At 40.7% G+C, this 22,545-nt stretch overlaps 1 protein-coding gene across 3 annotated transcripts in view; it reads right to left on the reverse strand.

Annotated features, from left to right (window-relative positions):
• Positions 1-21,885, reverse strand: part of Spata9 (spermatogenesis associated 9) — a 27,508-nt gene extending 5,623 nt beyond the window's left edge. The window contains exons 1-4 of one of the 3 annotated variants that reach the window (XM_059276588.1): positions 21,716-21,883; positions 21,468-21,556; positions 14,304-14,531; positions 1,433-1,528 (exon numbers count right to left, since the gene is read on the reverse strand). In XM_059276588.1, coding sequence (XP_059132571.1) covers positions 1,433-1,528; positions 14,304-14,531; positions 21,468-21,556; positions 21,716-21,776 — 474 coding nt within the window. In that variant the 5' untranslated portion in view covers positions 21,777-21,883. Of the gene's footprint in view, positions 1-1,432; positions 1,529-14,303; positions 14,532-21,467; positions 21,557-21,715 lie in introns of all 3 variants that reach the window. The other 2 variants (XM_059276589.1, XM_059276590.1) reach the window with 2 other exon arrangements.
• Between the last annotated feature and the right edge of the window lie 660 nt (positions 21,886-22,545).

Here is a 22,545-nt window from a genome sequence, read left to right on the forward strand (position 1 = left end):
ACTGAAAGTGAAAAAGCAGAAAATTATACTCTAAAAAAATTAAATAGGAAACCAAGCAGGTGAATCTATATTTACATTAAGCCAAAATGGTCAAAGGAGACAGGAAAGATCACTATCTATTGGAAGGAGCTAAGCTAAGCAGCTTTTCATCACTGAACTAAGTAACGGAAAGAAATCATTTTAAAGAAGGAAAGCTTGACTTTGGCTCAAGGTCTCAGAGGTTTCAGCTAAAGGCTAGTTGTCTCCATTGCTTTAGAATTGGAGATTTTAACAATTCACAGATGAGATATCCAGTTAACTTATGTAATGGTAATCAATCTCATTAATAATCAAGAACATGTAAACTAAAATCAGTATTATAATACCCACTTTCAAAAATGGCTAAAATAGAAAATATTGTCAGTATCAAGCACCACTGATGACCTATAGGACTGTTACGTTCTTCTAGGATGGGTTTTAATTGTTAAAAACCATTTCAGAAGCTCTTTTTGCAACATCTATTAGTGATAAATGCTTGCATAGCTTATAACCTAGCAATTTCAACAAAGGACATGTACAAAGATATGTATGGCAACTATAAAAGTTCAAACTAGGAACAATCTAAAATGTCCATCAGCAGTTGAGTAGGAAAAGGAATGTCAGTCACTAAAACACTATACAGCAATGGACAGGAATAGATTCAACTATAATAAGTAATGAATCTCATATTGACAATGCTGAGCTGCAGCAGAAGATATGAAAGTGTATGCTATGATTCAATGTACATTCAATCTAAAAAGCTGAATCCCCTACAAGTCAAAATGTCAGTCACTTATATGGAGGAGAGGCAAGAATGATGCTGTTGTAGTAGTAGTTGGTAATGTTTTACATCATGGTGAGTTGAAATAGACCAATAGATTTTGTGATAATTCATCAAGATAGGGCCTTTCTTGTATTGTGTTTTTAATAAAACATATGGATATTTATTAATGGGTAGAAACTCGTATAACTGATACTATCTTTTATATTTTTGTCATGCATAGCACTTGTAATCAAAATGTAGTAACTGTGTTCTTCAAAGTCATAGACCCCAAATAATGGAATACTGAATTAAAGCCATCATGAGGCAATGTCTACAACTAGACAGCAAGATATTTCAAAGCAAAAGCTAGTCTGTTTTGACTAAATTTTATCAAATTTACTAAATTTGGTTAAATTTCTTTAAATAGTAATTAACTTTAGAGAAGTAAAATAATTTTATATAAGCAAATTGGGCTTTGGGGAGTTAATTCGGCTTGTCAGAAAAGCAAACAACTAATATGAAATTATTTTGCATAGCCAGTAGTGTGCCTTGACTGGTAACAATAATACCAGATGGCATAGTATATGCAGTGCTGTTTTCAACACTGCATGAAATAAAATAGTTGTTTCTAGAATCTAGCAGTTAACTTACCAAATAAATTAGTGCTGCATAGGAAGCATACATTATGCTAGTTAAGGCAGTCTTTGCTGGAAAGGAAATTATTTCAAACAGAGAACCCCTTCTGACCTGCAACAACAACAAACAAAGTTTATTAAAATAAAACATTTCAATTTTCAATGTTTACAATTCCATTTTACAATATTATTATGAGAATTTAAAATTTTTATCTAAAGAAATTCATCTCTATTTTAACTATCTGGGCTTCTCACCCTGTGAAAATATATTATTTCCTGCCTCTCCCGTTAGCAAGAAGACACATCCTTTTACTAATAAATACCAGTGGCAAATATACACAAGTCTGAAATTTCCATTTCTAAAATCTGAAATATTTCAATGTTTACAGCTGTGAAATGTGCTGGCTAGAAGGTGCTCCCCTGAGTATTAGAAAAAGTCTTTCCTTTGTCCAAATTTATGTAATCATTCTTTACTAAATTATTCACAACCTTAATTAAGCAAACAGCAATCAACATGCTAAGCATTTCCTGGAGATTAATGACCTGCTTGGAAATGTTAATCATGGGACTGCTGCAGCCAGCCTTGACCTTAGATGATCATTAAGCTTCAGGCAAGGCTTCCGGCTCATACCCTGCCTGCTGCTCTGAAGGGTTTATGCTAATAATGAATTTGCCTCTCACATGTTTCTAGTTTCTGGTAACAGGTGTTGTTGCCTTAAACATATCAGTGTAACATATTCAGTTTAAGAGGGTTATTCCTACAGGGTACCTCTTTTGCTTTGAACAGGCTGTGAAATGAGGGCCTTAGGAAAAAAAAGTTTCCTTCCCTCCAGCAGTGAAGTGGCGGTTAGCCATGCTCCTCTGAAGTAGCTCCAAGCCATGCAGCAGCTTCAGTGACTGTCCAAATGAAAGGGCTATAACTAATAAAGTCATAGAAATGCACAGTAGATAGTGCATGCATGCTAGAGAGAACAGTGTGCGCATGGCCCTTGAAAATGATTTATAACGCTCAGGCTGGAGCTTCAGCTCAGTGGGAGCGTGCTTGCCTAGCATGCACCAGTTCTGAGTGATTCCCTAGCATCACCAAAACACAATAAAAAATTTACCCACACTTAGGAGCATATGTTTCAGCTTTGGGGGGTGTCCGGGGAGAGGGAGCTGAGACAGGAGGATTCCTTCAGCACAGCAGTTTGAGGTTAGCCTGGGCAGCATAACAAGAGCTCATTTTGCAAAGGTTATTTACACTATCAAAAAAAAAAAAAGCCAAAATAATCAATAATAGCAGAATGGTTAGAGAAATGATATTTAACCCATAACATATTCTGCAATCATTAAGAGTGTGCTTCTGAAGTGTATTTTAACAAACCCTTCATTATGTTACAGGTGTTGTGCTACTTACTCCTTTGTAAGCTGACAGGATAGCATGGGATGATTGTCACAGTTACTGAGACCAGACTTGAAGACAGAATGACCCTAGCTTAAATAAAACAGCAATAATGCCAAATATGTGCTTTATAAACACTCAATTTTATCCTTAAAGCAACCCCATGAGGTGGCATTTTATTGTCACTGTCCCACAAAGAGCCAAGGAAAAAGAGACAGAAGGACCTCTTAGGGTGACAGCTGCTAATAGTAAAGTTAGACTTGAGTGAGGAGTCACTGCCAAGGCTTGCCCCCTGGTCTGACCAGTGGGCTGTGCTGCTGCTAGTGCTCTGCTCGTCAGAGGGGGAAGGGACAAATGGAGCCAGCTCACGTTTATGTCAAGGTTTTGTTAGGAAGACAAGAAAATGTTAAAGTACTTAACGGAATGCCTGTACACAGCATGAAGTGATGTGATGGACATTAGTAGCTCATGGCATATGAGAAAGAACGAGGTTAATACTGTATGCACAGCAAATGATTAAACTCTAAAGAAAAGTGAGTCAAACTAATCTCCACTGGTGGAAGTCAAGAAAACAGATGCCTTCCTCACAGGAGAGAGATCAGTGCTGAAGAAGGCATGAGATTTTCAGGGTTTGGCTACCATAAAGAATGTTCAATTTATGAAAATGCATTGAGTTACACTTTTAATGATTTGCACACTTGTCTATATTTTTATTAAAATTTAAGAATTCTATCCATCTTTCATGTATAAAAAATACAACTAGCTTTTTGTAGAAAAAAATGGACAGATATATACCAAAATTGAAATAGCTTTTGTTTGAATAATACAACTGTGTGTCATTAACATTTACAGAATACTCCGTATATGCCAGCGTCTCTCATAATAGCGTTACTAGCATTATTTTAATCTTTAAGAAATCTGTGAAGTAGGAACACAGGTTCAGAGAAATTAGACTCTTAAGTATTGTCCAAGTTAAGTTGAAAAAGCACAGGGTATTGTGCTAGTGAAATGTCTGGGCTGCAGCTGTGCTCAGTATCCTGCATGCTTCGTTTTGGCTGACTGCTGCCACTTCTGAATGAAGAACAAAACTGGCCCCCGGTATTTCCTTGGCTCTCAGAAAGGGACTTATGGAATGCAGAAACAAAGAAGCGTCCAAGAAGGCCTCTTAGCTAAGAGTGAGGGAGTGTAATGTGAACTGTCTGGGTCTTTCTTTAGGCCACACCAACTCTCACATAGGAATAGGTACTACTTTCTTCCTGGTTTCAATAAATACTTTCTATTTCTGTATTAAATCATCCCCATAGGAAATATATTTCCTCTCATTTGGACTGCTGTCCCTGTAAGTCAACGTGGAAAATGTCTTCAAGTTTCTGGCTTTCTTAAAGTGTCTATGGGAAACGAATCAAAGGTTGCATTTTCTTTCTTCCCAGAGCATGGGAATGGCAGCATGCCTTTGAATCTGGCTTATGGCTACAGCAGACAAGCATGCAGGCAAAGAGCAGGAGAAAGAAAAGCAGATATACTCCAACAAGATGCCTCTTTGCAGAGGAAAAAGACTCGTGTGTACATAGTGGAAGGTCTGTATGGGATGAGTAGGAAGTCACATGTAACAAAATAAAAGAGGTGTCTGTGTAAGAAATCATACTTTGTTTCACTACACATTTCCCTGGATTTATTCTCTCACTAAAGGCAATTAAAATGATTAGTTTCAAAATTATGTGGATGATACCTGTTACATTTGTAATTAATTTTGTGTATTGCCTAAGGATTGCTGTTTTCAATATCTTACTGCTTTCAATTTCTATAACAAATCATCCCCATAGGAAATATATTTCCTCCAAAATTTATGTGGCTACTAGCAAGTAGCAGTTTTTTAGTTTTGTGGCTCACATGCTGTGGTTGTTTGAATAAGAATAGCCTCCATAGGTTCATATATTTGATGCTTAGCTTCAGGGAGTAGCACTATTTGAGAAGGAGTCTCTAGAGGTGTGGCCTTGTTGGAGTAGGTGTGTCACTGGGGGTGGGCTTTGAGGTTTCAGAAGTCCGTGCCAGGCCCAGTTTCTCTCTCTTAGCCTGCAGATCAGATCTTAAGTCAGCTCCTTCCCCAGCACCATGCCTGCCTGCCTGCCGCCACGCTTCCTGCCATGATGATGGTGGACTAAGCCCCTGAAACTGTGAGCAAGCACCAATGAAATGCTTTCCTTTATAAGAGTTGCCTTGGTAGCCGGGCGGTGGTGGCGCACGCCTTTAATCCCAGCACTCAGGAGGCAGAGCCAGGTGGATCTCTGTGAGTTCGAGGCCAGCCTGGGCTACCAAGTGAGTTCCAGGAAAGGCGCAAAGCTACACAGAGAAACCCTGTCTCGAAAAACCAAAAAAAAAGAGTTGCCTTGGTCATGGTGTCTCTGCACAAGCAACAGAACACTGACTAAGACACGTGCGCTACCTGCTTTTTACATTATAAACCACCTTGCTTAGTTTCTGTCGTTTAGCAGGAGTAGCGTACAGAAAAACTAAAATAATAAGCAGGAGATGTTTGGAAAAATAGGAGTCTTTATTTACATTTCCTTGATCTATCTGAAATATTTCATCTTAAATTTATTAATTTCATTTATTTACATATTTGAATTAAATTACAGTATCAATGCTATGTCAACATTTTTTAGTTTGGTTACATTAATATGCACAATATATACAGTTTGAGACATGAACAAATTTCAACCTTTCAACTCCTTTCACATAATTAATTGACTGTCTCATCTCATAGAGAAGCATCTCTGTTCATTTTCTTTTCACTAATAATGACATAAATCACAAGAAAGCCACATTTGCACAGCTGAGAAAACAAAGATCTAATTATACATAACTGCAAGGTGGAGAGTTACCAGGCCTGATTTCATGTTGCTCAAAATCACCTTGCTGAGGGCAGGAGAAAAATCAGGGACAAAGCCCTCTCTCTGTGACTAATGGACAAATTAAGGTGTGCTGGCGCTGCTAACAGGCAGGCCCAGGAAGAAAGGGTTTCCTATAAGTTGGCAAAAGCTGCATGTGCATGCCTTTGCGTAGTACCTTACCACACTTATAAAAAGGACCCGAGCACTCCACAGTACAGAAAGAGCTGCATGTGCATGCCTTTGCATAGTATCTTACCACACTTATAAGAAGGACCTAGCACTCCACAGTACAGAAAGAGCTGCATGGGCATGCATTTATTTGCATAGTACCTCACCACACTTATAAGAAGGACCCTAGCACTCCACAGTACAGAAAGCGTTGGCCAGCATCTTTGGAGCATTATTCCTGAGAAAGCTTTTATTCAGATGGTCCAGTGGAGGACAGATGCCCTCACCTTTTAGCCAACTTGGAGCAGTATATCTTTGAGAAACTCTTTTTGGAAAGTATCTTTTCCTGGGTCCGAATCATACCTGCTGGATAGTCCTGGGGCAGGCCCATCAAGAACCCACAGAACTCCTGATATTTATAAATGTGCACTTTAAATTCTTAACTGGAGTACACTCTGAAAAGTATGGGGAAGGTGTGGGGAGGGGTGTTTTTAGAAAACTTCTTACTTCAGCCTGAAAAGAGGGCATGAGTTCAGTGGGCTTGAATGAAATATCCAGACAGCGTAGGGGCTGAGATTCACTCAGGTTTTGCCCACATACTGCTCTGTACCTCCTATGCACAATAGAAACAGTCATCTCCTCTCAACCCAAGAAGATCTTTCAGTTCTGTGGCCCCACGTTGACTGGCCTTCCAGAATCCACAGCTCTGTCTGGAGCTGACGTGCCTTGGCTGAAGTCAGCATCTAAGCTGACTATCTAGGTCACTGCAGCAAGAGCAGCTGCTCACAGGCGGGGCAGATGCACCACTCTGAAGTACTGGTGCTAGGGATGTCGGAGACCTCCAGGGAATTCTCCACTCAGGGTTTTCCATTCCTGAGGCTTAGCATCGTTAGCTACTCTCCTATCACTGCAGTCTCGGCTCTGCAGAACCTGGAAGAGTTTGGGGAGTAACATGACAGTCCATCTGTACAGTCAGGTGCAAAAGGAGTTTTTAACAAGATGGACAACGGAGAGGCTAAACCTCGACCTCTGTGCTCAACTCAGACTGACCACTGAAAATTCTTTAGGTAATGTATGTAAATTGGGTCTCTAGGCAGCTCAATTTTTGTACATATTTTAAAGGGCCCAGATCTAAGCAGCCTTTCAAAAGACCCAGGAGTAGACTGTCTTAGGGGCTGTGGGTCAGCATCTTTTCTCTGCTCACCTTCAGGAAACTATTACTGTAGATTTCGTCTTAGACCTCTCTGTACCACAGGGCTCAAACATCAGTCTAGCTGTATCGTCCATGTCCTAATGAAAATGCTCTTCTATGTCCATGTTTTACAGGGAATTAATCTGCTTCATTGTATTCCATATTACTAAGATAACTTAGATAGAACCAATTAAACTTTTCCAGGTAGAAAAGGATGCATCTATCATTCATCACTCTCAGATCAGAGACCAAACAGGTCACTTGTAAAAGATCTTGGGACCATGAAACATAACTTCAGATTGGTTACTAGGCAACCTACTTTCCCACAGCCATGTTTACATAAAGTGATATCCTCTAGGCGTTCACACAGCATATTCCTTTGAACATTAATTCCAGCTGTCATCCCCTTGAAATTCTCCACCACAGAGCTTCACCTGGAAGCATCTGGGAAAATCTACTGTGGATTATTAAGAATGAACATATCTTCTCTCTTACCACTCTTACCACTCAACACACTCCAGCACCATGGATACACTCAATCCACAGAGCAACCCCGGCCTTCCTATGCGTCACATCTCATACATCCCTTCTGGGCTCCCTGGACTGATGTGCTCACATTCATACTTCTATCTGTGCCCTCACTGCACCTTCAGATTTGGCCTGTTGTTTTCTTCCTCCCTACAAACAGTTTCCTCTCAGAGACAATCCTCCTCTCCATTAATCGCTGTATGTCACTGCAGTGTTTTCCTCACCCCTAATGCTCAAATATCCTGAAACCTGACCCCGAGATTCTCTTCTGTCTGCTCACCCCAAGCACATACTATTGTTTCCCTAAAAGGCCGTGCTCTCTCTTACGTAGGTACCTTCATTACAGACTCTTCATTTCCTCTAATGATTTTCCTGCAACCTCATCTGGATTGTTCTTCTGCCTTCCGGTCTCACTTAGAATACTGAATTTTCTAGACAGTTTACAGGGGCCATCTGAGTTGCATGCCTCTTCTGAATGCTTCTACAGTCTACTTTGCATCCTTTGGTCATGCACTTGCTACACTTGACTGACAGTCTCTGCATATTTACCTATTAGCTCCATAGTCTGTGGAAAAAGGATAAAATACACCTGGTACCTAAATTATTGGTTTTATATATCAGATTCCAATAAATATTTGCTGAGTTCATTAAAAGGTTAAATTATACTTCACTTACTTCCCAAAAGAAATTTAGACAGCTTATATTAAATTGTAAAAGAAGATGGTAAGTAGGGTAGAAAGAAAACTGGCTCCAGTAACATGTCAGGCTGAGCTAGTGTGTAAACATTTACACAAAGCCACTGAGAATTCCATTTAGAATCAAACACTCAAAACTTCATGTAAGGCTAAGTCTACAAAAAAGAAAGATAAATCCTTGTGCCGAGAACAAAGAAAGAAGTAACAGAGAAGCAAGTATGTGAGCTTCTATCTCAGGCTCTCTGGCCCTACTGGACCACCAGATGAATGTTAATACATGACTGCATATGAGGCGTGGATGGACATGCGGTGGAGGGTAGGAAGATTTGCAGCTGCAGTTTCTGAAAGTGATAAACAACTGTAACCACCACAACAGGAAGGAAGGAAGCTGCTCCCCACCTGACACTGGAATTTTCTCTTTGGGATCATGCCTCAGAAAGGGTCTGAAATTCCCAGGGTAGTACAGAAAAGCCTGAACTGAGAACGCTTGAAGGTTGGTTGCAGATTGTCCATATACCCCTGGAGCACAAGCCAAATTCCTCCAGGAAAGCTCTGCCACCAAGTATAGAGGGTTTACTGAGATGAAACTCTACTGGGGAAGTTCCAGTTAAATACAATATACAACAGGAAGTTAACTCCTATGAGTATTCAATACAAACCATCATAGTTTGATAACTTAGTAGCTCTTAATACTTTAAAGAATAATCATTTGAAAGACCATGCACACACAAATATGTTCAAGAAAATTGGAAAATAATTAAAGGGAGAAAACTCTCCAAGACTTGCAAGGGGAAAGAACCAACTTCCTTAGGGAAAGACCCATAGGTCTCAAACCGTTAACTTTGGGCAAGCTAGGAAGGCTCGTTCAGTGACATGCTTGCCGCACAAGCATGAAGCCCGGACTTTGGATTCTTAGCATCCACATTTTCAAAAAGGTCAGCCTTGGTGGCACACACTTGTAATGCCAGTGCTGGAAGCAGACACAAGAGGATCCTGGGGCTCACAGCAGGCTTGGTGAGAGACCCTGTCTCAAATAATACTGTGGAGAGCAATGGAGGAAGATTCCTGACGTCAACCTTTGGCCTCTATACATGCACAGCCACCTCTCTATACACATAACCTCTCTCACACACACTCACATGCACACAAAAGGAATCAATGTCTTAAGTTTAAGATAATAATAGGTAGAAGAACATTTTGGACATAATCAAGATGTGAGATAAAGAGCCAGGCATGATGGTACACAACATTAATCCCAGAACTTGGGAGGCTGAAGCAGGTGAATCTCTGTGAGTTTGAGTCCCAGGCCAGCTAGACATGCCTAAAAAGACCCTGTGTGGAAAGAAGTGGAGATGGGGTACATGAGGAAGATAGACACATGTAGAGATCTAATGAGAGGGCAGGGATGTAACTCAGTGACAAGGTGCTTGCTGACATGCACAAGGTCCTACCTTCTGTTCTCAACATTATATAAAAGGAAAAAACCCATACACACAACAAAATCAAAATATACTTAATAGGCATGTCAGAAAAAGTTTGTAGAAACTGACAAAGAATATTTGAAGAAATATTTCTAATATTTCCAAGAATTGAATCAGTTATTGTCATATTCTTGACATTTTAAAAATTTTCTCAGGAAAGCTCACCCTTCCTAAAGTACAATTTGAGTTAGTAAGAGCTGAAGAAAGAAGATCCCTCAGAGATATACCCAAAGTCTCATGCATTTGGACAGGGAGATGTCTATGAGCATGTTAACCAAACCACTGTTTGTTAATAGAAGAATTGGAAATTAAATTGTTCATCCTCCCAATAGCAAACTCTAGATTGTCTTTTCTTCCTGGACTACCAGAGAGGAGCTAAAGTAAACTCTAGCTACATTTATCAATGATGTTTGCTAAAAACCAGAATTTTCAGAAGGATAAGTACAGTGTAATGTAATCTATATGAATGTTAAGCATACATAATAATACTACATAAGTAGGCATATCCAAATATAATAAAAATATAAAAATAGAGAGAGATGTTCACTTCAGCTTCACAGTGATCACCTCTGTGAGAAAAATGGAGACGGGGCTAGGATGTGTTTCTTTTTATGAAGGGCATTCTGCAGGCGATATGAAACGCATTAGGACTCACTTATGGTCGTGTGGGACTTCTGCTAAATTACTTCTGTGTTTTGAACTACTTCACTGGTAAACTTAAAGTTACATCATTAGACAGACCCCAGAAGGAGAGATCTTTTCTGTGTGCTGACTGTAAATCAATGTCAAAGAAGACAGTGGCAGCAGGTTAGCCTTGGACCAGTCACTCAGCCCCAAAACGCGTTTCTAGAGTGAGTTAGTGCAGATGAGCTAGATATGGATCTCAGAACTGCATTGTCAGACAAGGCAAAAGGCAAATACATTGTGGGTTTTTTTTGGGGGGGGGATTTTTTTTTGCTTTGTTTTTGTTGTTCTCATTAGTGGATACACACATGTGCACACACGCTCATGCGCGCGCACACACACATGCATACACACATGCACGCACACACACGCGCACACACACGCACACATGCACACACACGTTAGCTGGAATGCAAAGACAAAATTTTTATGCCACTAACTTTTTATGAGTACAGGGAGATTATTCTCCATGGATTTCTCATATTCCTGCACAAACTGTTTCTTCTGAGCAAGGGACATGTTTGAATATCAAATAGCTTTAGGAGCTACAGCAAGTGCATTCCTGTGGAGAGTACTAGAGATGAATCCCCTAGATATGTCAGGGGCACCCAAGATAATACCCTCTCCTTTTTCTTCTGCAGACACATTCCAGGGTAATGGACACCCCACCCCCTTAGAAGAGAAGCTGGGCAGGTGTTTCAATGTCCCTGAAAAAGGCTCTGTTTCTTCATTTCAAGGTTCCTCTCTCCTGGTACAACATTAAATATGCACAATTAACAAAGAGCCCTCACTGTGGCATCTGATTGAGTGAAAAGTAGGGAAACAACAGGACATTGCTCTGGCTGATACTTCTTCTGTGAATAACAATCTATGTCCCTGACATGAGCTCGTTCTCTCTCTCTGTCTCTGTCTCTCTCTCTGTACACTCTGTGTGTGTGTGTTCTCTGTGCATGCGTGCTCTCTCTCCCCGTGTGTGTGTGTGTGTGTGTGTGTGTGTGTGTGTGTGTGTGTGTGTGTGTGTATTCTTTCCCTCTCCCTCTGTGTGTGTGTGTGTTTGTGCCCACACGTGTGCCCACGAGCATGAGGCACTCGGCTCTACAGCAGGGAAACCTGTTGGCTTAAACACAATGTAAAATGTCAGCTCCTTTGCAGCTTTGATTTAGTAGAAAAACCAGAAAAAAATCACAACAAATATGATAAAACGATTGGTAGGAAATACTTCAGATATATTCTTCAGAGGACTTTTTACACCTCTATAAATACTATGGTTTGGGGACTGGAAAGGTGGCTCAGCTGTTGAGTAAGTACAGTGGCTGCTCTTCCAAAGGACCTGGGTTTGAATCCCAGCACCTACATGGCAGCTGTAACGGTCACTGTGGTGTCCCAGGACCACAATTGTTTGTAACTCCAGTTTCAGAGCATCTGATGACCTCTTCTGGCCTTCATGGACACCGGGTACACACATGATACACAGACATACATGCAGGCAAAACACTCATAGATTAAAAAATAAATAAATCCCTTTTCAAGCCTACGGTTTTGACAAAATTCAGAGAAGGAATGGTAAGGCAGAGCATTAGCTTTCAAAGGACATTTCAGAGGGAATTAAGATAATATTCAGCTATTCTTCAATGTTATAAAGATAAGAAACAAGGCTCAGAATATTTAAGAATCCATTGGTTAGCAAACGCAGAACTTTTTTATATTCTTAGATATTAAGCATCACAAGAAAACCTTTCATAAATTCTGTTCTCAGGTGATACATAATTAAAGAATTGGATTTTTTTTAATGTAAAAGCCTTTAATTAATAATAGACTGCTCCATGATGGAATGTTTGTTGATTCTGGCCATCTAGCATCCACCCTTCTTGAGGACCTGCTCTCCCCACTCTACTTTCAGGCCATATGGTCTGCACAGGGCTCCAACCCCAACTCTGGGGATGAATCAGGGAACCTTCTCAGGACAACCGATGCAGCCCACTTCCCTGATTTAAAGGCAAGCACTGGGTGTACACCATCCTCCACAAAGTGAACCCAAGGAACACAGGCTCAGGACTTGATTTTCTGTTGTAATTACTTGATCTTCAGAGGATGGAGACCCCCCAAACAGTTACAAGTCATATTAGATAGTCTAAAAGTAGAATGGATATAGAACAAAATGAAGACTCGCAAGAAAAAGAGGTAGGACATTGCTTCATTATCTATGCACGTGTCTGGAATCTTAATGCTGGGCTGTTTGTATGAACTAAAAGTCTTCTCTTTCGGTTTAACCCAGTTTGAACATGGTTTCCTCTCCTCTCAGCCAAGGGGTTCAAGCCAATGCCCCTGAGGTTGAGATGCTGGTCGTGAAAGACCCTGAGTCTCCTACAGAACAAGTTCAGATGTTTGACTCTAATCCAGATTGAAATATCCATAGTTCTGTGTCATAGTTTAAAAAAAAATCAGGCCTGAAAAGTTTTAGTAGTTACTTCCCTTAACAAGAAATAACAGAGGAGCTGGGCGTTGGTGGCTCATGCCTTTAATCCCAGTACTGGGGAAGCAGAGCCAGGGAGATGTCTGTGAGTTCGAGGCCAGCCTGGGCTACCAAGTGAGTTCCAGGAAAGGCACAAAGCTACACAGAGAAACCCTGTCTCAAAAACAAAACAAAAAACAAGAAATAACAGAAGCTCCATGAAGCCATGCAGAAAACATAATTAGAAATACACATAAATATTAGTAGATATACCTGAGTGATTTTATTGCTGAATACACCCAACTAGCACACCAAAGTTTAGTTTAGAAACATAGCAATGTTCTGGGAGGGCAGAGCAAAACACAACCACTTTGAAAAATCATTATAGAATTCCCCTTAGGTTTGACACAAATAGTCAATTTGCATGCTTATGTTTTCCTTGAACTGTCTGAAATGGAAAGTTTTATACAGCTCAAATAATAAGGTAGAAAAAGTCCACATTATCCACCCCTCCAGATTTAAACTAGAAACTGTTCTACATTCATTCTTCTTTTCCAACTTTATCTGTTTTACATGAAGGACCTCAAATTCATTATAGTTTTATTTATTTATTTTTTTTAATTTTTTTTTTTTTAAGATTTATTTATTACATATACAGTGTTCTGCGTGCATGTATCCCTGCAGGCCAGATGAGGGCACTAGATCTCATTACAGATGGTTGTGAGCCACCACGTGGTTGCTGGGAATTGAACTCAGGACCTCTGGAAGAGCAGCTAGTGCTCTTAACCTCTGAGCCATCTCTCCAGCCCCTATAGTTTTATTTTTAAATTAAAAAAGTTTTAACATGTTGTTTATTCTTTCAAAATTCTGTGCAATATGATGTATTTTGATCATAATCCCCATTTTTCTCTTCTCTCTCTCTCTCTCTCTCTCTCTGACACCTCCTTTTCCCCAACCAGCCCCCTCCTACTTTCATGCCTTTTTGGGGGGAGGGGCAGCCCACTACTTTAATTGGGGTATTTGTATGAGCATAGGGTTGGAGCAATTTACCTGTGCCTGTATCACTCGAGAAAAATGACTCACCCTCCTCTCACTAACAGCTTATACCTTATGAATCCTTCCCTGTTGGTGAAGGGGTATCAATGGGCTCAGCCTTGTGCAGGGAGCCGCTGCTGCTGTGAGCTCAGGGGTGAGCAGCCATGTTATGTCTAGAAGAAGGAGTTTCACAGCATCTCTTCCAATCTTCTGGCCCTCACACCACCACCCCTTCCATAATGTTCTCTGAGCCTTGAAATGGTGATGTAGACATCCCACTTAGGGCTGAGCACTCAACAGTCATTCATTGTCAACACTTGGTCAGTTATGAATCTTTAGAAAGGCTCTACAGCTCATGTAAACGCAACACCACTTGCCTGCATGCTGTACAGAGGTTGACTCGGCGCATTCACCTCTCTCAGCAGCCGGTGAGAGATGTGCCTCAGTTCTAAGAGTCTATACGCCAGCTGTGGCTGCAGAAGTTTGGCCACTGATTTGGAAGAGCTGGATATGCTGTTTAATCCTTGAATTAATGTTCCTCGGTTGATCTGGGCTAAAGCTAGAGCCATTCTGACCTTGGAGGTTTTCTGCACTGGATCTTTTTTCTGAAAAAAAAAAAAAAATAAGCTTTGAGAAGAATCTGATATATGATTCTCTGATACATTAATAGCATATACTTGTAGCAGAAACTGAGTATACAACTACGCTGTACATGACATCTTAAATTTACTCAGCCCAATAAATACACCCTGTACAATTCACTGACACCCCTAATTAAAGCTTTCATTTGAACACATTAATTTTTCCTTAGGATAAATATCAAGAACTAAATTAATCAAAAGATATAATTGTTTCATTTCTTTCTGGGTTTATGGGTTTTTTGTTTTCTTGTGTTTTGAAACAGGGTCTCACTGTGTTCTCCTGTGTCACACTGGTTGGTATTGAATTTTCTATGTAGACCAGGTTGGCCTTGAACTCACAGAGATCTACCCATCACCACTCACCTTGAGTGCTGAGATTAAAGGCATGTGCTACTATGCCTGGTGGTCTATGGTATTTTTACCTTGATTTTAGAGGCTACTTTAAAAAAATAGACAAGATCCTTCCTTCCTTCCTTCCTTCCTTCCTTCCTTCCTTCCTTCCTTCCTTCCTTCCTTCTTTCCTTCCTTCCTTCCTTCCTCCCTTCCTCCCTTCCCTCCTTCCCTCCCTCCTTCCCTCCTTCCTTCCTTTCCTCTTTCCTTTTTTAATCCAGGGTCTTGTACATGCTAGGCAAATGCTTTACCACTGAGCTATGTCTTAGCTCTCTTTTTCCTTTTTATTCTTCGACAAGGTCTCACTACAGGATGTGTGTGAACTCATCCTGTAGCCCAATCAGGCCCTGGACTTGCAATTCTACCGCCTCATTCTCCTGCATGGCTGGACTACAGCCCTGTACCTCCAGGCTCCACTGTAAACAATAATTCTTATCCAAACATTACTCAATATATGAAATATTCAAGCAGTAGTACTGATTTAAAACCATTACAAATATTTTTACAAGTTTGCTTTAAGAGTTTTATTCATGAGCTAGAGTATATATAAAGGAAATTAAAACAAACGTCCTATGTGCCAGTCAAGAAGCTTAAGAAAACCATACATCTCAAAACTTCAGAAATTCTAGTAATTTCCAGCAAAACAGTAGCGTGTGGTTTCTTCTGTGCTCTCCTGAGTAGTTTACCGCAGAGAAACCGCATAGAGTGTGGTTACGCTGCATTCCAGTCAACAGACTGGCAGAGTTTCATCACTAATTTAAGTAATTGGGGGTCATCTGGCCATCCTTAGGAAAAAATATTAGTGAGGCATTGGCTACAGATTAGCAACTTTGGAATCTGTAATGTTTTGTTAAACCTAAATATATACAGACAAAATACCTGTTAAATTTAATTGGTTATTTTTTTTTTTGTCTGCCGTGAACATCATGTTTTCACCTAAGAGCTAATATTTTGTATATTTACTTTAAAAGTAAATATACATCACCAGATTTCAGTTTTGTATATTTATTTTAAAAGTAAATATATATCACCAGATTTTAGTATTTTTCTTACGGCTCAGCATTTTTCACTGGAGACAGCCAGAAGCTGTTCTAGCCCACCCGTGAGGATGCATTTTTGCCATTTTGTGTCCTGATGTAGTTTGTTCTGTTAACTTTTCTGAAAAGTTCAGTAGCCCCTGGGGGCTTCTCGGTCTCTCAGGGGGCAGCAGCAGTATATAGTGCCACCTGGACTCCTGAAACTGTCACCCTCCCAAGCCACACAAGGAAAGCAATCTAAAGGCAGAGTGATCAAAACAACACGAAGGTTGTCACTTGATACCGTTTTCTCCCCTGGTTGTGGTCGAAGGACAGCCAAGAGAAGTTCAGTGCCTGCAGCGCTGAAGCCCAGCAGCCACGTGTCCCCTGTGACTGCCATGCTGGCCTCCCCAGCTCTTCCTCCAGGTGGACTTGGCACTGTTTGTTCACTTGTGACTGCCGTTTGTCTACGCTCTCCCTCGCTGTAATTATATGAGTAGTCAGCCACATTGCCAGGGCAAACAGGCACGGGGCATGTGAAGTTCCACCTTGTCAACTTTGTCTCCTTGTTCAGGTGATCAGTGTTTGGGGAATCTACCATGTTGGCAGCTGTGAAATGATAACGTTACTTCTGCAGACTCCTCTTCTTATTTTCTAAATGAATCTACAGGATCTTTGACTTTCTTCTGATTGTTCTGAGACACAGTCTTGTTGTCTAAGCCAAACTAGCCTCAAATTCTACCTGGGCTCCAAGTCCAGACCCTCCCTCCTCGGCCTCCTGAGTGCTGGGATTACAGGCATGTGCTATCAGGCCCAGGTTCTTCACTGGACCGTGGCTTGCAGATCTGTTTGTATCAAGCAAACTGGTTCATCCCACCAGACAAATCAATCTGTCCAACTCGCCTTCTACATTTTTTTCTTGCTTTTTTGTCTTTGTATAAAAATAAGGTTAATTATTATTGATAATTTGGTCACCTCAGATCTCATGCAGGGCTCACATAATTTAGGTTGATCAAAACATGAACATTGGTTGAAAACGATATTATTTCATGCAAGCCCGTATTGTAACAAGGGCATATTTAGCTGTCATCATGAAATCCTGGCTGTCCCTCTGTCTTCACGACTATGGTCTTTGTTTTACCCTAAGCTTAGTTGTTACAATTCACATGCCTTTTAAAATGCTGTCTTTAAAATAAAACAGAACAGAAACAAATCAACCAACAAACAAACGCTTTCCCATATAATTTTCAGGGACTTGTTACTTTCAAGCACGCAATGCTCTGGACCACTTCCATCCTCCCTCCCACAAACCGTGGAACCGGCTCCTTCCCAAGAAGATGCTTCCTGCCCAGCAAGAAACTGATAGAAAGAAAGCAAACCAAGGTGCACGTGTGTGTGTGTGTGTGTGTGTGTATGTGTGTGTGCATGCGCAGGTGTGTGTGTGTGCATGCACAGGTGTGTGTGTGTAGGTGTGTGTGTGCAGGTGTGTGCATGCACAGATGTGTGTGTGCATGTGCAGGTGTGTGTGTGCATGCACAGGTGTGCGTGTGCAGGTGTGTGTGTGTGCAGGTGTGTGTGTATGTGCAGGTGTGTGTGTGTGCAGGTGTGTGTGTGTGTGCAGGTGTGTGTGTGTGCAGGTGTGTGTGTGTATGTGCAGGTGTGTGTGTGTGCAGGTGTGTGTGTGTAGGTGTGTGTGTGTGTGCAGGTGTGTGTATGCGCAGGTGTGTGTGTGTGCAGGTGTGTGTGTATGCGCAGGTGTGTGTGTGCAGGTGTGTGTGTGTGTGTGTGCATGGGCAGGTGTGTGTGTGTGCGTGCACATGTGCACAGGTGTGTTCTCTCCTGCACTCTGTGAAGAAACTGACGCCATGGAGGAGCGGCTGCCTACATTCCTCAGGTGGACTGAGATGTTTGCGATGATTTCAAAGCACTATTACTTTCAGCAAGTTTCTAACGAGTTCTAACAGGAAATAAAAGAAGTTTCTTCATTCTCAGCTGCCAGGCTTTTTCTTCTTTATCTACTGCCTATGCTGTGTTGTTGGTTTGTTTGTTTGTTTGTTTGTTTGTTTTATCAAACCATGTGTGTGGGTTTAAATAACGACCCCAAATGAAGCGAACTCCATGATGTCCTGCTGGTTTTCTCTTTGACTCTTCGCCTAAGCCTCTGGTTGCCAGTGTAGCTGTGGACGCTCCTTTGCACACTGCTCATCATCATCTGAGCAGTTCCCAGAGGCCAGGAAGTAAATGTCCACCCAAGCTCCCAGGGGCGCAAAGGTCACGTACCAAAGGAAGCTTTGCTTTAGTCGGTAAAATGGTTCTGGAACCCTGCTCTGGGTTCCCCCATTCGTCCTTCTTCATTTGAACGCATGCTCCTGCCCCCCACAGGCCTTCCCATTTCTGTTGTCAGCAGTTCTAACGCTGAACTAACTTTTCTATTACCTCAGCACTTCCTATCCTCCACCTACAAAAACAGCCTGTCAGTAAACTTATTCAATTCTTCCTTTGAATAGTCCCAGAACAGTCCCCTCCCCCCACCCCTAGTCTAGTCTATTGAAATAAGATACATCATCTCTTCTCTAGGTTAGTGGATTAGCCATCTAAACAGTTCCCTTCTTACAGCTTTGCTTATTTTCATTATTTCAACAGCAAATAAAGCAGAGAGATCCAGTTAAAACCTGTGATCACATCTTACATTGGCTCAGTTGATATTGAAGTCCGTTTGAAATTAAAGTGGAAACAAGGCCTGTGGAGATTGTGGCTTTACCTCCCTGACCCACCATCTTCTCTCCCTTTCCTTTTTAAATATTTGTGGAACTTAATCAACAGTGTTTTGTGAAAGTTGAAAACATTCTTGTCAAATCCAGACAAAATCAGAGCGAGGAGGTTGTGGGGGGTGGGTAAGTACTGAGGTAAGTAGGGGTAAGTACTTTCTAATGAGGTTTCCTCTCATTCTACACACAGTCTCTGCTTTGTACATCTCACACATGAATGGGTTTGTGTAACTAAGTTAGCAAGGTGAATGGTGAAAAAAGAGCAATGGATTTCAAAATGGGCAAAAAGCTATCATGGTGTTCTTCCCTAAATGGCCTACGATTCTCTTAAGTAAATAAATTCAAGGTGTTGGGAACAGGATAGAGCTCTCTTTTTGGTAGAAAGTAGCCATATATCTGAATATAAACCATGGTATTGGATACAGTACCAGAAGATAGATATAGGTGAAAGGGGTTATAAAGAAATTACAGTTTTTTTAGTTGAACAAAATCTCAGTGTCTCTAATTTTGGCAATGGAGGAAGCACATTTTGGAAAAGAAACAGGATATTTCCAGCATGTCTCTGGCCTCTAGGACTCCCCTTAAGGCTTTTTCAATAATTATTGCACTACCATCCACTTTTAAGCATTTATATATCCTAGGTCCACTGGACACCTGTAGAACTCCAGAATATGGCCAAGAGAAGTCTTCAGCATTTCAAAATACTTTATACAAAGTCCAGGGGAACCAAGAGAGGAGGCAACTAGACTATAAACTGAAGGTCTGGGATTACAGAATTTGGTCTTCCCTCTGAGTTTTCAAGCCTTAGTCTGTCTTGCTCAGCTGATCAACCTGTGCTCTGCCCAACAACTGCTCATCTGGGAACCACACTTCACATCACTCTCTTTCCAAGTCTAGACCCCCAAATGGAGAAGGTGTATTTTCTTTGTTAGTCTGCAGTCAGAATCATAAGCTGAGTAGCTTCAATTTACAGCTCAACACAATGTGTTACGTTCCTTGAATTGAGACTATTAAAATAATTTTATTATATCCCATCTTACTCTTACATCTATGTCAGCATAGAACTCTACATATTTTTATAGTCATTATTCTTCCAGCCATTCAAGAAATGCAGATGTTTCCTTAACCACTGCATGTCTTGTCATCTCACATTGTCAGTTTTATAATATACTGAATAGTACACCCATTCTTTATACTCCCAATGTTCTTGGCACCCATTTATAACACAATCTTACTAGAAACTCTGCCTCCATTAAGAAAATATTATCACTAGAGAAATACTTTTACTTTTTTCTTCTGTGTGTGTGTGTGTGTGTGTGTGTGTGTGTGTGTGTGTATGTATGGCATATGCACATATCTGAGTTCATGTGCATGTGTCCATGGGGAAGCCAGAGGAGGGCTTCCTGTGTCCTCTTTTATCATTTTCTACCTTATATTTTGAGACAGGTCTTTCATTGAATCTCATCATTTCAGGTAGGCTGACTAGCCAGTGAGATCCCAGGATCTACATGTCTCCACCTTCCAATGCTAGAGTTATGGGTACGTGCAGACATGCCTGGTTTTTATGTGAGTATTGGGGACGCAAACTCTTGCTTGTAGAGCAAACGATCTTATCCACTGAACTGTCCCCCTAGCCCTGAGAACTATTTTCAAAGTAAAAATTAGGTGTCATTTCCATCCGGAAAATTTTCTCTGTCATGTGTTTGTGTTATAATTAAGACAAAGATCAGCCTCTTTGTTGAATGACATCCAATGGTCTTCATATTCTGGGTCTGAGTTAAATTAATAATACCTATTAACTATACCACTACAACCTGTTTCATTAGATTCAACCCACAGACAGGGATCACATTCTCTTTATCTTCTCCACAAAACTTTCTCCCCAGTTGCAAGCAATAGAGAGGTGATAGTAAGTGTTTGACGCTGTTCATCTTGAGGCATGACTAAGACAGCCCAACACCTTTTGTAATGAAACACGTAGACTTCGTGATTGCCGTGTTACTCAGAGTGCTTTTTGTTTAGTTTCTGGTTTGGACTGAAATCTTGATATGTGACATTGCCACAGGTCTGTCTTTTACAGTGTCATGTAACTTTACACTGTATCGTACATCAAAGGCGATCTTGGAATAATTAGGTTAGATAAGATGGCGCCTTTTCTATACCATAAACATCTTCAGAATTTCCTCTATCCCTCTGCCTCCAATTCCAAAATTTTATCTCCTTCAAATCTCTTATGAAACAGAGACTTTAAAAACACAGTGGGTATGTATTTTGTTTAAAGTGGTAGACATCAGTATTTTCTTTCCATATTAACACACACATACTCACAGTGTACCTTTCAGGATTAGTTTATCTCAGTTAAGTGTTTGTATTCACTTAATTGCCTTAGATTTTACCTAAGTATTTCTAGCTACTTTTCCAATTTTACATTAAGCAAATCTTAAGCAAACTACCTTGTCAGTTTCTGCTAGGAAAGACTTTCAGATTTCTAATCCAATGACACAGTGATTATCTTTAATCTTAGTTGCTCTATCTCATTCACTTTCTGGCCTATCTCTCTTTCTACCCAAGGGATCCCCCCCACTAAATAAAATTTGAAACTAATTTTTCCGAGGAAAAATTATATTTTCTTAAGCTTTCCTTACAGATCTCAGCATTAATGATTTGTATGCTACAAAAAAAATCACATATTTTGTTTTCCTTTTGAAGCTTATAAATCACATTACCTGATTAGACTGTGATAATCTTAGAATGTTAGGGAGTTCATCTTTAAACTCATCTACAAGGTCCATGATTGCCTTCTGGATCCCCTCAACTAAGAAAAGAAGAAGTTAGCAGAAACAGCCTGTGACATTCACAGAAGTATGGAACACAGGCCCACCTCCTGGGTAACTGGGAATACAGGGAAACCCGTGAGATTTGTCCCCAGTTGTCCCCATGCCCACATCCCAGTTTACAGTAAGATTAGTCATACGTCTTCCAGAGAAGTTCTTCAGCACCTGCCCACATATCCACCCAATAGGTCTGACTTCCATGATGAGCTGTGACTTAGGTTCCAAGTGTTTAGCAAGTAGCAGGCCTAGGATAAGGATGTCCTGCCACTTAGGACGGCAGGCAAGGACAGAACCTGACACACTGCCAGAGTTCTTTGTTACTACACAATGGGGCCTCTGAGAACTTCTCACAGAACCTTCTGAAATATCTGTGGAGGTGGGAGGAAGAGGAATGTGTTTGGAGGCAGAGGGGAGGAGTGAGGAGCCGAAAAATGAACCACACTAGGAACTTCTATAATACAAAATGAGTTTTGTCCCCAGTTCTATAGAGGCACGGGAATTAATGAATCACCTGAGCACAAAGCTCCCTCTGAAGGCAGTTGGGAGTGATTTAAAAGAAATCACATAATGTCAAACACACACACACACACACACACACACACACACACACACACACTAGCCATTAATTTGGAAAGACTTCTGACAAGATCGAGCTTCACCCAAATTGAGATCAATAGGTCACATCAGGCAAAACTGTGAAGTTTTTGGTTTGTCTGCATTTCTTCAGTTTTTGCACACCCAGGAAATCATTGCCCCCCACTCACCACACAAAGAAAGAACTAAATATCAGGTCAATTTGATTGAGTTAGTGTGGATGAGTTAAAAATTGGTGGATTAAACAAAGTCTCATTTTATACTTAATAGTAGCTTGGTGGTTGTCTTCAGCAAGCTTGAGGCTGTGGCCAATGGAAACTTGTTCATAGAAACTGTAGAAGAGAGATCATCAGAAGATCCCCACTATCACACTTTT

The sequence above is a fragment of the Peromyscus eremicus genome, chromosome 11 (genome assembly GCF_949786415.1).
Source record: "Peromyscus eremicus chromosome 11, PerEre_H2_v1, whole genome shotgun sequence".
Lineage (NCBI taxonomy): Eukaryota > Metazoa > Chordata > Mammalia > Rodentia > Cricetidae > Peromyscus > Peromyscus eremicus.